We start from the raw sequence: 15,424 nt of genomic DNA on the forward strand, positions 1-15,424 counted from the left end.
CCCTTTTGATTCCCCCTCTTCTCCTGGTCACCTCTATCTCCCTCCTCCCTCTTCTCTTCTCCATGTAACTCTGTGAACCTCTCTAGGTGTCCCTCACTGTGGAGAATCTTTTTACCATTAAGCTAGATATTTTATCATCGGTGCTGTATGGATGGAGAAGTCTTGAGGCTACTGTAAGAATACTGGAGTGGATTGCCATTTCCTTCTCCAGGGGATCTTCCTGACCCAGGGATCAAACCTGGGTCTCCTACATTGCAGGCAGATTCTTTACCATCTGAGCCACAAGAGAAGCCCAGGTGACAGTACATGTTTTTTGAATGAAAGACACACACCAAAGGTTATCTACACAAAGTATAGGTCATTTATTTCCCTTCTAACCCTGGGCTCAGTACATAGATGGCTTCTCTTCACCCTTTGGGTTGACAATTTTCTCCAGATTGCTGCTGATAATATGGTAAAGCTCAGCCTGGAAGAAGGCCAAAGGACAATAGTCAGTTTCTCGGCCTTTCCCCTGCCTCCCTCATCCACCTCCCTTAAGGACTTACTCCAGACTCACATAGAAGGCCCTCAGGTCCAGCACCATGGCCCTGAGCTCCCCATAGACTGCCTCATCTCGTTCGTGCACCAGGGCCCGGTAATCCATCTGGGATGTGAGAAGCAAAGCTGAGTCAGCCCCATAGGAGGGTGGGATATTAGTCTCGTTTCCTTATATAAGGAATAGCTAACTTGAAGAATGAGCCCCTTCTCAGCCAAGAAATGGGATCACACAGGATCAGAGAAAAGGGGTCAAGGTTTGTGAAACCCAAATCAGTTTTCTTGGGCTTAATATACTCCACATTGGAAAGGTCATAAACAAGACAAAGAGGACCTCTATCTCCACTTCCTCACCCGCCCTCACCCCAGCCAGCCTCAGCTAAAAGGCGGGTAGACTATGTACTTACTACATGGGTCTCCTTAGAGGCCTTGGCCACAGCATCCCCACGCTCTGAGAAGTACCTGCCAGGAGCAAGAGGAATAACCACAGGAATGACTATTTCGAGAGAGAGAGATTCCCTCAGACCTTCCCCAAAGCCCTGCTTCATCCCAATGGGCATGCTCAGCTTTGGGAGTCCCAAATAAATGTCCCTGCAGACCCCCATACTAGCCCTCCAACTGTTCTCACTTGGAAATAGTTGTCTGGAAGGCTTCCACTTTGGTCTTGACTGCATTTACCCTCTCCAACACCTTTTCCTGTGGTGACAAAAGAGATGCGAGGCAAAGAAAACACTTCATCTCCCTCCTTCGCTCACTGTCTCCCACCTCCTCCCAGTTCATGTCCAGCTCCTGTCCCTTTCTCTCCAAGTCTCTCCCTGCTCTCAGCATCCTCACATACCCTTTCTTACCTGGATTGCCACCCCAAAGTCATTTCCATCCTCAATTTTGGGGATCAGGTGCTGGATCCATGTGATCACCTACATTAAAAGTTATCATGTAGGAATCATTCAACAAACTCTCTGTTCTTATTACTGCTACTTCCTAATAAACCTACATTTAACTGAGTACTTATTATATGCCAGGCACTGTGCAATGTATTATACATCTCATTTAATCTTCACAACAACCTTTCAAGGTAAATATTCTTATTGTACCCACTCAACAGATGAAAAAACTGAGTCACAGGATGTCTAAGTGACATACTTAAAGTAACCAGTTAGGTAAGTGATAGAGTCAGGATTTGAACTAAGGCAGTCTCCCTGTAGGGCCGAAGTTCTTAAACCAGCTCACTGTATCAGCACCTGCATACCTGGTACAGCAGTAGGTTCAGAGGTTATGGAGGTGGATACAGCACCATCTGATTTGGGAATGTGATCACCATTGTAATAAACAAAAGGTATCTAAACACAAGGCACAGAAGGAAGCTTCCTAATTTGGGAATAAGTTCCTGAATGAAGGACTTGAGTATCTAGGGCCTGGCCTTGCTTGTCTTCTCTATGTCCCCCAGTTCCCAGGCTTACCAGAATGCATTTTTCTTTGAGAGTCCAGACTTCTGGCTTAACCAGGGCAAGCAAGGCCAGAACCTTCTCATTCCCAGGGAGAAAGCCGCACTTAGGGACTGTGAGAAAGAGGGGATTTAGACCCTTTCTCATCCAACAGTCAGTGTGCCATTTCCCTTTCCCTAGCCACCTCTTCCTCTCTTACCTTCTTTCTTCTCCTGCATATCTGTTTCCATCTAAGGGGAAAAGGGGGAAAATAGCTTTAGAAAAGTCATGGAGGTTGGAGGGCCATCATTTACACTGCGTTTATAGCCAGAGCCCTACACCCTGAGTGCCTCACCTCATCATCCTTGGGTGGGGGGTCTGGAATGGGGATGTCCAGTGGGGCCCGGAGAGAATTCAGGTCAGTCACATTGAAGGAGTCCTCCTGCACAGAGCTCACTGTCAGGGGCTGCCCAGCCTCTTCCCCCTCGGCCTGAGTCACAGCCTTCCCTTCACACATCACACCCGCCCTCTGCCTCGGAACCTAGGCTCAGGCTTCATGTTATTTCTAATGTTCCCAGTCTACCACTTACAACTGTATTCTGCATTCAGAATGTAGTTGTTAACCAGAGAGAGTAGATGAAGAGGAGAGAGGCTATGGGATGGGGCAGGAGGAGTTCACACTACTTACTTGCAAGAGCTGATTAAGGTATATGATTTTCTGAGGCAAGAATCTGTAGAGGAATTCCTCAGCCTGTGGGTTATATTGCAACGGTCAGAATCACAGAAGACATTCAGTGAGATGTCTGAGAAGTGGGACTGGAAGGGCCCTTGGAAATCATTGACTCTAACACTTACAAATGAGGGAACTGAAGCCCTGAAAAGTGAAGGGACTTGCCCAAGCTGGGACGCAGCAGAACCAAGAATTGTGGTATTCATTCCTACTTTGGGGCCATGGCTTTTCTCTCCACACCAAAAGAGGGGAGAGGAAGTGACGGAACTAAGGACGGTTTTAAGAGAGGTCAAAGTAAAAGCAGAGATCAATAATTAAGAGCTTATCTTGGGTGGAGGTTTGATAAAGTAGTGCACGGGGCGAGGGTGGGTTTGGGGATCAGTCTGAGAAGTTGCAACCCTCAAGTATTGGCCTTAGATTCTGGATTAAATCGCTTGAATCCTGAAGACTTACTTACCTCCTGGAAAAGATTTTGCCTGAAGACATCCACCTGCACAGAGAGCAGTACCCGGATGTCGGTTAAGGGTCTCGGTTGTCCAGAGTAAGATCCCACCCTCAATGGGATGCCCTCCAACTTGGCTCAGTTCTTTCGCACCACAAGCCAGATTTCCCTGGAAACCTATGCTCAGTGCAGAGATAGTCCAGAGAGCAGGTATCTGTAATCCCCCGGGGCAGAAGTGAAAGCACTTAGAGAGGTTGGGAGATTTCTCTGGCGCGGCCTCGTTCCCCCTGAGCACCCAGTCTGGCCTCCATTCAGAGGGGCTCCTCGGCCCCTTCCTGGCCTCCCGGTCCCCCGTTACCTGTTTGCGGGCTTCCCCGCTCAGGCGCACCCCACAAGGCTTGGCCATGCTGCTCCAGTTGCTGCTAGATCTCCGGTCCCCCAGTTCGCCGCCTGGGCTTTCGCTTTCACTCCCGACGTCCAGGCCCGCCCCCCTCAGCCCCGCCCCTTTCCTTCTTTTCCCCCTCCCCCTGGAAGGCAACAAACCGTAGGGAGCCCCTCTGCCATTCTCAGCCTGTGCGAGTGGGAGAGGCGGTGCTGACTGGTCACAAGCCCAGGGGCTGCCCGTGGGAGGGGCTAGGACAAGTGGAACAGGCGGAGATTGAACAGGGGCTGTCTCTCGAAGGGGAGCGGCTTAGAGGGAAGGGAAAGGACTGCCCAAGGATAGTCAGGGTTGGGGTAGGGATGAGAAGGGTGGGAGAGTGCGAAAGGGTGTGCTCAGTGGTGTGGCTCCCCCAGGAAGGCTCGACTGCGGTGAAGGGTCAGAGAGGGATCAGAGTGAGTGGGAGAAGTAGTAGGAGGGAGACGGGATAGAGGATATGGAAGAGGGGGCTTCCTCCTGAAGGGCGCTCTATCTTCAAGACTGACAGAGGGGCTTGACGGGCTCAGGCTGGCCAGAGTTGAGTCCCCAGCTGAGTGGGATTTCCTCAATGGGGTCCGGATAGAGAGGACTTTGATGGGAATAAAGTAACCCCGCACCGGGAGCTACCCGGAGAAGGGTGGAACCAGCCTGGACCATAGAGGGGAAGCGAGCTAAAAGAAGGTTTATTGCCTAGACGCTCTGGGGGAGGAGCCAGGGACTATTTACCATTATAATTGGCTGGGCCTTCATGGTCACGCCCCCTGACTTCCTGGCCCCACCCCATCTTAAGTTTAAACCCCTCCCGTTCCCCTGAATTTGGGTCTCAATCCCGCCCTCTTTCCTAGTACTTCCTGTTCCCGCTAACTCTGGCATGGGGCCTGGGACCGAAGAGTGACCGTGGCCTGAGTGCCCCGGGGCGTCCTCACCGACCAGGGTCGGGCTGGAAAGCCAGACCCCAGACGCTCCGGGCGGTGCTCGGGCCGTGCACAGCCTGCGCCCGGTCCAGGTTGGCAGCGGGCCGGGGCTGACTTCTGTCTCAGGATGCCGGGGGAGGAAGAGAAGCGGGCCTTCCTGGAGGCCCGCGAGGAGCTGGCGAGCGCCCTGAGGAGGGATTCCGGGCAGGCTTTTACGCAGGAGCAGCTCTGGCCGCTACTGGGCACCTCTCTGCCGCCAGAAGCCCGTTACCTGCAACTGGATGCTGCACGCCTGATCCGCTGCAACGCTCATGGGGAGGTGAGGCCCGCCCCGGCTCGGGAGGAGGACAGAGGACCTGAGGCTGGGCCGGGGCTCACAGCTCTCTGCTCTCTGACTGCTCCCAGCCCCGAAACTACCTCAACACTCTCTCCACGGCCCTGAACATCCTGGAGAAATATGGCCGCAACCTCCTAAGCCCTCAGAGGCCTCGGTACTGGCGCGGGGTTAAGTTTAATAACCCTGTCTTTCGTTCTACGGTGGATGCCGTGCAGGTGAAGCTCCTGGGCCCCTAATGGGAGTAGGAAACTTAGCCTGGGCTGGGGGTTGGCTAGAAAAGGCCTGAGGCTGTGCTGAATGGGTTGAGTCCCAGCCGTACTGGGAAGGGGGCCTGCTGGGCGGTGACTGGTTTGCCTGTGTGGCAGGGGGGCCGGGATGTTCTGCGATTGTATGGCTACACAGAGGAGCAGCCAGATGGGTTGAGCTTCCCTGAGAGGCAGGAGGAGCCGGATCAGCAGCAAGTTGCAACAGTCACACTGGAAGTACTGCTGCTTCGGACAGAGCTCAATCTCTTGTTACAGGTGAGGTATCTCTAGTCCTGAGGACTTAAGCACCAGGGCTGGGGAGACTAGCCTAACAACAAAGCCAGTCTGGGGACTCTCATACTGCTGAATCACAGGCATAGTCTCCACGGTAACTTGGGATCTCTCTGTACTTTTCACTCTGAATGTTGGGGGACCAGGGCTTTGAGGGAGGGTCTTGTTCTAAGGCTATAGGTGGGAACTCTTCTCATCTTGTTTGCAGAATGCTCATCCAAATCCGCAAGCACTGGAGCAGCTGCTGAAAGACAAGGTTGAAGATGATGTAAGGAAGGCAGGAATGGGGCTCTGGGGCCTGGTGAACAAAGGAAACCTGTTGTGGGCCTGTGTCCCCAAGCCCTTACTCATTCCCTGTCCTTTTTCCTCAGCTACTGCAGCTCTCAGAGTTTGCCCCCTTACTGAGAGAGATTGCTCCCGGCCCCCTCACCATACCCTCTGCTGCAGGTATTATTGTTCTGTATTAGGGGGAAGGAGTGCTAGTAGATCATATTGATAGAAATTTCTTCTTTCTTCTTGATTATCTCCCTTTCTTTTAAAAAAGAGATTAAGATTGTTTCTTTGGGTAGAAAGATGTGTTGAAAAGTAGTCTGTGATTTGTTTCCCTCCACAGCTGATTCAAATGTAACCTGGTTTTTTTTAGAAAGATATTCTGTTCTTCTTTGTCTCCCGTTCTCCAGGCTCCACTCCTGGTCCCTGCTTCCTCTGTGGTTCTGCCCCAGGCACGCTGCACTGCTCAACTTGTAAACAGGCCTTGTGTCTAACTTGTGATCGCCTCTTCCACGGACACCCAGAACGTGCGCATCACCATCGCCAGACCCTGCATGGACCCCCTCAGGCTGTTCACCCCAGGTGCGAGATCTTCTTTTTTGAGTGGGAGCAAAATTGAGAGAACTTACTATTCCTTGAGTCTACTGTGTGATGGATTTTGTGCTAAAGACTGTTTCATAAATGCCAAGCAGCTGGCTCCTGCCCTTCAGGAGATTCATAGACATATATACCAAGCAAGATATACATACATAGATATAGTCATAGCAAAATAGATGTCATGGTGTGCGAATGGGTAGTGGGAGGATGCACCCTAGTTAGAAGGATCAGCTCAATCAGTTGGCAGTATTTTAAGCATCTAATAGGGGTGAGGCTGAGATATTTACCAGCCAGACCTGAACTTTAAGCTGTCATTTCACCGTTAACCAGGCTATGAGTGTGCGAGTATTCCAGGCATAGAGGATAACATGTGCAAAGGCCAGAGCCATGTGCTGTCCTGCAGAGTATGAGGGGGCCGTGGGTAAGGGGCCCAGGCACCCCCTCAGCAGGCCATGTCTGTTTATCCATTACAGCCTGCCTGCCTCAGCTCCACCACGGCCTCAGCCAGCCTCCGTGCCAACCCTGGGAGACAGCTCTGACCCTGCAAGTGCCCGTCTGCCCTGGCCCTGTTCTGCCTGTGCCTTATTAAATGAACCTTGGGCAGTACTCTGTGTGGCCTGTGATCGGCCCCGAGGCTGTAAGGGGTTGGGTCCTGGAATCGAGGGTCCCCAAGGAACTGGGGGCCTAGAACCTGAGCTTTCTCGGGGTCACTGGGCCTGCCAGAGCTGCACCTTTGAGAACGAGGCTGCGGCCGTGCTATGTGCCATATGTGAGCGACCTCGGCTGGCTCAGCCTCCCAGCTTGGTGGTGGATTCTCAGGATTCCGGCATTTGCCTGAAGCCCCTTCAGGTATCTTGTTCCTGGCCTTCTGATCTCTTTATTTAGATCTGTTACCATAGGCCATTCTCTACTTCTTCATCCTCTGTTTTCCCTTAGTTCCCTGGTATCTTCCCCCAAGCTTCCTATATTTCCATTTTGAGCCTTAGCCAGCCTTCGATAGGATAATTCTTTCTGCCTTTCCAGCAGGGGGATACTGTGCTTTCCTCTGTCCAGACTCCAGCGTGGTACTGTATTCACTGTACCTTCTGCAACTCGGGCCCTGGCTGGGTGTGTGCTATGTGCAACCGGACCAGCAGCCCCATCCCAGTACAGCAGACCCCCCAGCCCCATGCCAGCTCTTTGGAAGAGCGACACCCTGAACCAGGGCCTCCACGACCCCTCTGTGCCCCCGTGACCAGTTCCTGCGGGGACCTTGAGAAGCAGCGCCAAGACAAGATGAGGGAAGAAGGACTCCAGCTGGTGATCAAGATCCGGGTGAGGACATGGGCCTGGGATGAGCTTGTCGGGGAAGGGAGAGGCTGCAGTTGATTGATGGGCATTCTCAAAACCTGTCATTGTTAGCAGCAGCTGCCTGAACCCTTCCCGCGTGGCAGGTATCAGACTGTGCACTGCTCACACGATCCATGGTCTCAAGCACTGTCAGCATTTTGGTTCAGGCTAAGGGGGGGATGGGCTTCCCTGGTGGCTCAGACGGTAAAGCATCTGCCTACAATGCGGGAGATCTGGGTTTGATCCCTAGGTCGAGAAGATCCCCTGGAGAAGGCAATGGCAACCCACTCCAGTACTCTTGCCTGGAAAATCCCATGGACCGAGGAGCCTGGTAGGCTACAGTCCATGGGGTCGCAAAGAGTCGAACATGACTGAGCGACTTCACTTCTTCTTCAAGGAGGGGATGGAGTGTGCCCTTCCTGCTGGGCTCTCTATCTGAGCGGGGCTGTTTCTTAGGAAGGGGAAGCTGGAGGCGCCTCTCCAGAGGAGGTCTTCTCGGCTCTGCAGTACTCGGGCACCGAGGTGCCCCTGCAGTGGCTGCGCTCAGAGCTGCTGTACGTGCTGGAGATGGTGGCTGAGCTGGCTGGACATCAGGACCCAGGGCTGGGCGCCTTTTCCTGTCAGGAGGCCCGGAAGGCCTGGCTGGATCGTCATGGCAACCTGGATGAAGCTGTGGAAGAGTGTGTGAGGACCCGGCGGAGGAAGGTATAGCAGCCGTGCTGGAGGTGAGGCAGGGTTGAGGGCTGTGGATCTAAGAGCCTCTCACACTCTGATTCACTCCTTCTCGCCCCTCCCAACTCACAGGTGCAGGAGCTCCGGTCCCTGGGCTTTGGGCCTGAGGAAGGGTCTCTTCAAGCCTTATTCCAACATGGGGGTGATGTGGCACGAGCCCTGACTGAGCTACAGCGCCAGCGCCTAGAGCCCTTCCATCAGCGCCTCTGGGACAGTGGCCCTGAGCCCACCCCTTCCTGGGATGGGCCAGATAAGCAGGTGCTGGAAGGAGGTGACGAGCCCACTTAGTAGGGCTGAGGGCAGGCTGAAGGGTAGGCTCCCTGGGGTCTGACAGCCACATCTTCCCTCTCCACCTGAATCGCCTTGCAGAGCCTGGTCAGACGGCTTTTGGCAGTCCACGCACTCCCCAGCTGGGGCCGGGCAGAGCTGGCGCTGGCGCTGCTGCAGGAAACACCTAGGAACTATGAGTTGGGGGACGTGGTGGAGGCTGTGAGGCAGAGCCAGGACCGGGCCTTCCTGCGCCGCTTGCTTGCCCAGGAGTGTGCCGTGTGCGGCTGGGCCCTGCCCCGCAACCGGGTGAGTCTCCGCTGCCTCCAGCCTTAGAATTGCTCTGTTCCCTTTGGACCTCCCCTCTACCCCGGTCCTGTCTCTCATGTTGTCTTTTGCTCTGCAGTTGCCCATGTGCCCCTGAAGCCTTCTGGGAAGGGGAGAGCAGGAATAGGCCACCTCTCTCTCTCTTTTTTTAATGTTCTATTATGAAAAATTTCAAGTGTGCAATAGTAGAGAAAATTGTATAAGAAATTCAGCCTCCCTCCCTCCACTATGTATTCATCATCACGCTTCAACCATCATTAATGTATGGCCAATCTTTACTTTATCTACACAGGATTATTTTGAAGCAAATCTCAGACATCAGATAGTTCACTAGTAATATTTCCATATCTATCTCTAAAAGATAAAACTCTTTGAAAATACAGGCACCAATGCCACTGTCATGCCAAAAAAAATTACCAGTAATTCTTTAATGTCATCATCAAATACCCGTTTGGTAGGGATAGGCCCCTTTTATCTCCTGAGCCCCTTCTAACTTAACTCTAGGTCAGAAGTGGCAGTTCCTTGGCCAAATACAGCCCAGGTTAATTAGGCTGGCCCTGTGTTTTTGTTTGTTTGTTTTTACTTTTTATTTTAAAACAATTGCAGATTCACAGAAAGTTATAAAAATAGTACAGTCTTATGTGCTCCACCTACCTCCCAATGGTGACATCTTATATAATTGTAGTGTAGTGTCAGGACCAAGAAATAAATATTGGTACAATGCTAGCTAGACTGCAGACCTTGTTCATTTTGTGTGTGGATGTGTGTGTTTGTCGTTCAGTCACCAAGTCGTGTCCAACTCTTTGCAACTACAGCACACCATGCCTCCCTGTCCCTCACGCATCTCCCAGAGTTTGCCCAAGTTCATGTCCATTGAATCAGTGATGCTATCCAACCATCTCATCTTCTGTCACCCTCTTCTCCTGCTTTCAGTCTTTCCCAGCATCAAGGTCTTTTCCAATGAATCCACCTATTCACATTAGGTGGCCAAAGTATTGGAGCTTCAGCTTTAGCATCAGTCCTTCCAACGAGTATTTAGGGTTGATTTCCTTTAAGATTGACTGCTTTGATCTCCAAGGGACCCTCAAGAGTCTTCTCTAGCACCACAGTTCAAAAACATCAATTCTTTGGCTCTCAGCCTTCTTTATGGTCCAGCTCATATCTGTACACGACTACTGGAAAGACTATAGCTTTGACTATACAGACCTTTGTTGGCAAAGTGATGTCTTTGCTTTTTAATACACTGTCTAGGTTTGTCATAGACAAAGAAGCAATCATCTTCTAATTTCTGGGCTGCAGTCACCATCCACAGTGATTTTAGAACCCAAGAAGAGGAAATCTCTCACTGCTTCTACCTTTTCCCCTTCTATTTGCCATGAAGGGATGTGACTGGTTGCCATGATCTTAGTTTTTTTAATATTGAGTTTTAAGCTGGCTTTTTCACTCCCCTCTTTCACTCTTGAAAAGGCTCTCTAGTTCCTCTTCGCTTTCTGCCATTAAAGAGGTATCATCTGCATGTCTGAGGTTGTTGATATTTCTTCTGGTTTATGCATGTACTTGTGTGCAATTTTATCTCACATGTAGATTCATGTAACCACCACTACAATCAAGATATCACAAAAGCACCCCCTTGTGCTACAGCTTTAGAGTTGTAACCTTCTTCCCCTCCTCCTGTCATACAGCAAGCACTAGTCTGTTCTCCGTTGCTACAGTTTTCTCATTTCAAGGATGTTTGTGTGTTTGCTGTTTGTGGCCATGCCACATGGCTTACAGGATCTCAGTTTCCCAACCAGGAATTGAACCCAGGTGCTCAGCAGTGGAAGTGTGGAATCCTAACCACTGGACCACCAGGGAATACCCCCCTCTCTTCTTTCCTTTTTCAATTAATGTTTTTTTTTTTTAATTTTATTTTCTACTGGAGTATAGTTGTTTTAACAATGCTGTGCTCGTTTCAGGTGTACAGCACAGAAAACTGATTCAGTTATCATGTTTGCTTTCAATTGACTGAGGATGCCTTCAGAAGATCTTCTTCTGTTTACATTAGGTCTCACCATTGTCTTTTTTTTTTCCATCTGAAGGTCTTCAGACATTTAGGTTGCCTGGCCAGTTGTAGCAGACACCAGGCACTGCCCCTTCCACCAGCTGGCAGCTGTAGCCTCTGACCCCTCCCCTCCCGTCCTCTCCCCTCCACCAGATGCAGGCCCTGACCTCCTGTGAGTGCACCATCTGCCCCGACTGCTTCCGCCAGCACTTCACCATCGCCTTGAAGGAGAAGCACATCACAGATATGGTGTGCCCTGCCTGTGGCCGCCCCGACCTCACCGATGACACACAGCTGCTCGGCTACTTCTCCACCCTCGACATCCAGGTAGGGCAGTCCCTCGGACTCAGGGTGCCCTGGGCTTTGAACAGGAGCCTTGCCCGTCTGCCACTTTCGCATCCTGTCCCCAGCTCCGAGAGAGCCTAGAGCCAGACGCCTATGCACTGTTCCACAAGAAGCTGACGGAGGGCGTGCTCATGCGGGACCCCAAGTTCTTGTGGTGTGCCCAGGTCAGTGGGCTGCCCAGAGGTGCTGACCGGAAGGAGGGGTGGGGAATAGCACGTGGTCAGGCCTTAGATAGCTTTATGCTCTTGCACCCACAGTGCTCCTTTGGCTTCATATATGAGCGTGAGCAGCTGGAAGCAACATGTCCCCAGTGTCACCAGACCTTCTGTGTGCGCTGTAAGCGCCAGGTGAGGCACGTTTAACCTTTTGGAATACCTGCTGAGCCACTGCAGGTGCTCTGTGAGACTCAGGGTTTGCTACAGAACAGAACAGACAAGCTCTCTGGTCTCAAAGAGCTTACAGACTAGCAAGGGAGGGAGGGGGCAAGGTTGAGGAAGGGAGCGAGAACAGAAGTATATACATCACCATTTGTTTATGAAGAAAACAAATAGGAATCTGAGGTCAGGAATAACAGAGTGGACCTACCTGGTACATGGGATTGGGAGGTTAGATAAGTCTTCTCTAAAATGGCTTGATTTAGGAACTTCCCTGGTGGTCCAGTGGTTAAGAATCCGCCCTGCAATCAGGGGTTCAATCCCTGGTCGGGGGTCTAAGATCCCACATGCTTTGAGGCATCCAAGCCTGTGCACCACCATTAGAGCCCCAGCAGCTTGCCACAGCTAAGACCCATCAAAGCCAAAAGTAAATCAATATTTAGAAATAAATGAAATGGCTTAATTTGAGCTCAGGCCTGAAAATTAAAAAGTCAACTATGCAAGAAGTATTTGAGAGAGAAAGAACAAAACACGGAAAGGCCAAAGTCCAAAAAAGTGTTGTATGGTTGGAGCCTCAAAAGCAAGGGCAAGAGTGCCAGGTGGTCCAAGAAGAGCTAGCTGCCAGATCAGGAGAGGTCATGATGAGGCCAAGCGAGGAGGGGATTGATTGGCCTTTCATTCTGTTTTGGCTGTGCCATGGGTCATGTAAGATCTTAGTTCCCCAGTTAGGGATCGAACCTGCGCCCTCTGTAGTGGAATAGTGGAGTCTTAAGCACTGGACCACCAGGGAAGTCTCAGGTCCTTTCATTCTAAGACTGAACAAGGGGTTATGCGCCTTCATGTACCTTTAAAATGTTGAATATTTGAATGGATTCCTAGTCTGAGTGAGCCCAATAAAATTGGCTGTTTATTCTTCATAAAAAAAAAGTTAAATATTTGATACCAAAAATTTGCATCTGTCTTATGAAACACAATAATAAAGTGAACACCTGCCACCCTACCTCCAAACTTCCAAGCTAGAACACTCCCAGTGCAGTTGAAGCTGCCTGATGTATGCATTCAGAGGCACACTGCCTGCCGGGTGGAGGCTGAACCACGGGGGAGCAGGAGTGGAGGCAGAGAGACTGGTCCTCGAGGCAAGCAACCAAGGCGAGACCTGACCTGGCCTGAAGTAAAGGCGGTCAGGGGAGGGATAAAGAAAAGGGGAGCTGGGCTAGAGTGACAGAAACGAGACTTGCTGGTGAATGTGTCAGGTGTGGAGAGATGAGAGAACCAAGTCTGGCCCTGCAGTTTGGTGCTGGAGCACAGGGTGGATCGCAGAGCTGTACACTGAGTCAGGGCCCTCTGGATCTGAGTGGGGTGGCCAGCAAGCAGGGCCTGGCATGGCGCTTACATGGGAAGCTTGCTTCCTTCTGGCAGTGGGAGGAGCAGCACCGAGGCCGGAGCTGTGAAGATTTCCAGAACTGGAAACGCACCAATGACCCAGAATACCAAGCCCAGGGCTTGGCGATGTACCTTCAGGAAAATGGCATAGGTAAGGTGCCCAGTCATCTTTCATTGCGAAGAATGACACTCTTTCTCGCGGCCTGAGGAGCAGCCCCAACCCTGACCCGCTGATCCTTGCAGACTGCCCCAAGTGCAAGTTCTCGTACGCACTGGCCCGAGGAGGCTGCATGCACTTTCACTGCACCCAGTGTCGCCACCAGTTCTGCAGCGGCTGCTACAATGCCTTTTATGCCAAGAATGTGAGCTCCCAGGCCTGGGATGGAAGGGGTAGCAGGGTGGGGCTCCCATGAGGAGGGGTGGAGGCAGTGGAGGAGCAGCCCAGGGGAAGAGGAGACCGGGGCGGGGGGTGGGTGAGGTGAAGCACCTCTCTCTGTCCCCTCCCGCCTTCTGCTTGCTCCAGACCCTCCAACGTCTCCATCTCCCCCACCCCTATACCCCTCATGCAGGGGTTCCTGAGAGGCCAGGACCCCAACAGTTTCCAACTGCCCTTCTCCCATCTGGGTTTCCACCAGAAATGTCCAGACCCTAACTGCAGGGTGAAGAAGTCCCTGCACGGCCACCACCCCCGAGACTGCCTCTTCTACCTGCGGGACTGGTCTGCTCTCCGGCTCCAAAAGCTACTTCAGGTCGGGTGGCCAACTTGGCTGGTTTGCCAGCTGCCCAGGAGAGGAGGCAGGGTGTAGGGTGGCAGGAAGGGAAAGGTCGGACGCAGAGAAATCAGCAGGCTGGCATCCAGGGAAACTAACTCCCAACCTTCTGCCCTCAGGACAATAATGTCATGTTCAACACAGAACCCCCAGCGGGGGCCCGGGCAGTGCCCGGAGGTGAGTGTCAGGACAGGCCTGGGAGGAGGGGCTGGCTCCCGCTGTGTGATGGATGAAGGGGGCTTGGGTGTGGGGTTGAACCAGAATGCAGAGCCCGTCCTGCGCCTGCTTGTTGTGTCCTTTGGTGAGTCAGCCTCCCCGGGCTTGTTTCTTCCTCTGTGAAGCAGGCTCGTGTCCAGCGTACAGCCCAGCTGTTTTATGTAAGGCCACATTCAAGCACCTGGTACCTTGATGCTAATTTTATTCTCCCATTCCCAGAGGATAGTGATTCATTAATTAACTCAATGGCTATTTAATGAGACTTACTAGTTGCACTGTTTTAGGTTCTGTGAGGACAACAGAAAAGATGTTGCATGTGATTCAAATCTATCCCACTTCTCACCATCTGCATAGAGTAAGACCTTCACAGAATAAGCTAACCTTGTAAGAGCTTAGCTAAATGCAAGGACAGCGGGTCCCTGCTTCTGTATCACAAGTGGTCTGCACAGTGGCATCTGTTTCCCAATGCCCCCCCACCCCCACCCCCATTAGAGCAGGGACTCCTATTCTCAGTCCTCTTCCCAGAGGCCGCCTCCCACGTTCCCCTGGGCCTTTGTGGTCAGTGGCCTCCTCCAGGCAAAGGGTCCTTTCCTTCCCTTACCCCTAGGTGGCTGTCGAGTGATGGAGCAGAAGGAAGTTCCCAACGGGTTCCGGGACGAAGCCTGTGGCAAGGAGACTCCCGCTGGCTATGCTGGCCTCTGCCAGTGAGTGCCAGGCGGGGCATGGAGCTTGGTGTTGTGGGGAGAACTGGAGGTGTGCCTGGGCAGAGAAGTGGGCCTCTGGGAGTAGTGGGTCCTGTGAGAAGTGGGAGGGAGGGAGCCCTCCAGGCAAGGGCACAGCAGGTAGCACGCACAGGTTGGCAAGTGCCTACAGGAGCAACAGGTGAGGGGCGTCCGTCTGGTTCTTCCAAGTACGCTAGTGCCCAGCACACTCAGTTAAAATCAGCCAAACAGAACAAATGTTCTACCCTTTCATCTCCTCAGGGCGCACTACAAAGAGTATCTTGTGAGCCTCATCAACGCCCATTCACTGGACCCAGCCACCCTGTATGAAGTGGAGGAACTGGAGACAGCTGCGGAGCGCTACCTGCACGTGCGCCCCCAGGCACTGCCTGGGGAGGATGCCCCCACCTACCACGCCCGCCTGTTACAAGTAAAGCCTCCCCTCCAGCCTTGCCTCTGACCCCACTCTCTAGGAGTCCCCTTTCCAGCCTGTGTCTGAGTCCCAGGCTTCCAGCATCATTTGTCTCCTCTCTCTTTCTGCAGAAGCTGATAGAAGAGGTGCCCTTGGGACAGAGTATCCCCCGCAGGAGGAAGTAGCTGAGAGCGAGGGTCCCAAAGAGGGGCCTGTGGTTCGACTCCCACAGGAACAACTCTAGCACCAATAAAGAGGCATTTCCTTGCCCAGGCTTCTTGGTAGTCCTTCTTCCTTCCTGACC

General features: G+C 52.3%; 2 protein-coding genes across 3 annotated transcripts; one reads left to right on the forward strand and one right to left on the reverse strand.

The window, feature by feature from the left end:
• PSME2 (proteasome activator subunit 2) lies at positions 339-4,244 on the reverse strand. 2 transcript variants are annotated; one of them, XM_005685229.3, is made up of 11 exons: positions 3,489-4,244; positions 3,146-3,178; positions 2,647-2,709; positions 2,314-2,400; positions 2,179-2,209; positions 1,995-2,092; positions 1,383-1,451; positions 1,163-1,230; positions 942-996; positions 557-643; positions 339-466 (listed from the first exon to the last, which is right to left on the reverse strand). In XM_005685229.3, exons 1-11 carry the CDS (start codon positions 3,534-3,536, stop codon positions 386-388), a joined length of 720 nt encoding a protein of 239 aa, XP_005685286.1. In that variant the 5' UTR covers positions 3,537-4,244; the 3' UTR covers positions 339-385. The 2 variants fall into 2 exon arrangements, with proteins under 2 accessions (XP_005685286.1, XP_005685285.1); XM_005685228.3 differs by having other exon boundaries at positions 546-643.
• RNF31 (ring finger protein 31) lies at positions 4,347-15,395 on the forward strand. The gene is made up of 21 exons (XM_005685227.3): positions 4,347-4,781; positions 4,868-5,014; positions 5,165-5,320; positions 5,544-5,603; positions 5,707-5,782; positions 6,016-6,187; positions 6,676-7,051; positions 7,226-7,516; positions 7,988-8,236; positions 8,336-8,521; positions 8,633-8,839; positions 11,052-11,225; positions 11,309-11,407; positions 11,501-11,590; positions 13,037-13,151; positions 13,244-13,362; positions 13,636-13,749; positions 13,890-13,947; positions 14,594-14,690; positions 14,970-15,138; positions 15,252-15,395. Exons 1-21 carry the CDS (start codon positions 4,590-4,592, stop codon positions 15,303-15,305), a joined length of 3,201 nt encoding a protein of 1,066 aa, XP_005685284.2. The 5' UTR covers positions 4,347-4,589; the 3' UTR covers positions 15,306-15,395.

The sequence above is a fragment of the Capra hircus genome, chromosome 10 (assembly GCF_001704415.2).
Source record: "Capra hircus breed San Clemente chromosome 10, ASM170441v1, whole genome shotgun sequence".
Classification (NCBI taxonomy): Eukaryota; Metazoa; Chordata; class Mammalia; order Artiodactyla; family Bovidae; genus Capra; species Capra hircus.

Coding starts and splice junctions, on each gene's coding strand:
- PSME2 (XM_005685228.3), bottom strand. CDS start 3,536: ATGGCCAAGCCTTGTGGGGTGCGCCTGAGCGGGGAAGCCCGCAAACAG. Junction 2,710..3,145: donor GGCAAAATCTTTTCCAGGAG/GTAAGTAAGTCT, acceptor TATAACCCACAG/GCTGAGGAATTCCTCTACAG. Junction 1,231..1,382: donor ACTTTGGGGTGGCAATCCAG/GTAAGAAAGGGT, acceptor TTGTCACCACAG/GAAAAGGTGTTGGAGAGGGT.
- RNF31 (XM_005685227.3), top strand. CDS start 4,590: ATGCCGGGGGAGGAAGAGAAGCGGGCCTTCCTGGAGGCCCGCGAGGAG. Junction 6,188..6,675: donor CCTCAGGCTGTTCACCCCAG/GTGCGAGATCTT, acceptor TATCCATTACAG/CCTGCCTGCCTCAGCTCCAC. Junction 13,750..13,889: donor GGCTCCAAAAGCTACTTCAG/GTCGGGTGGCCA, acceptor TTCTGCCCTCAG/GACAATAATGTCATGTTCAA.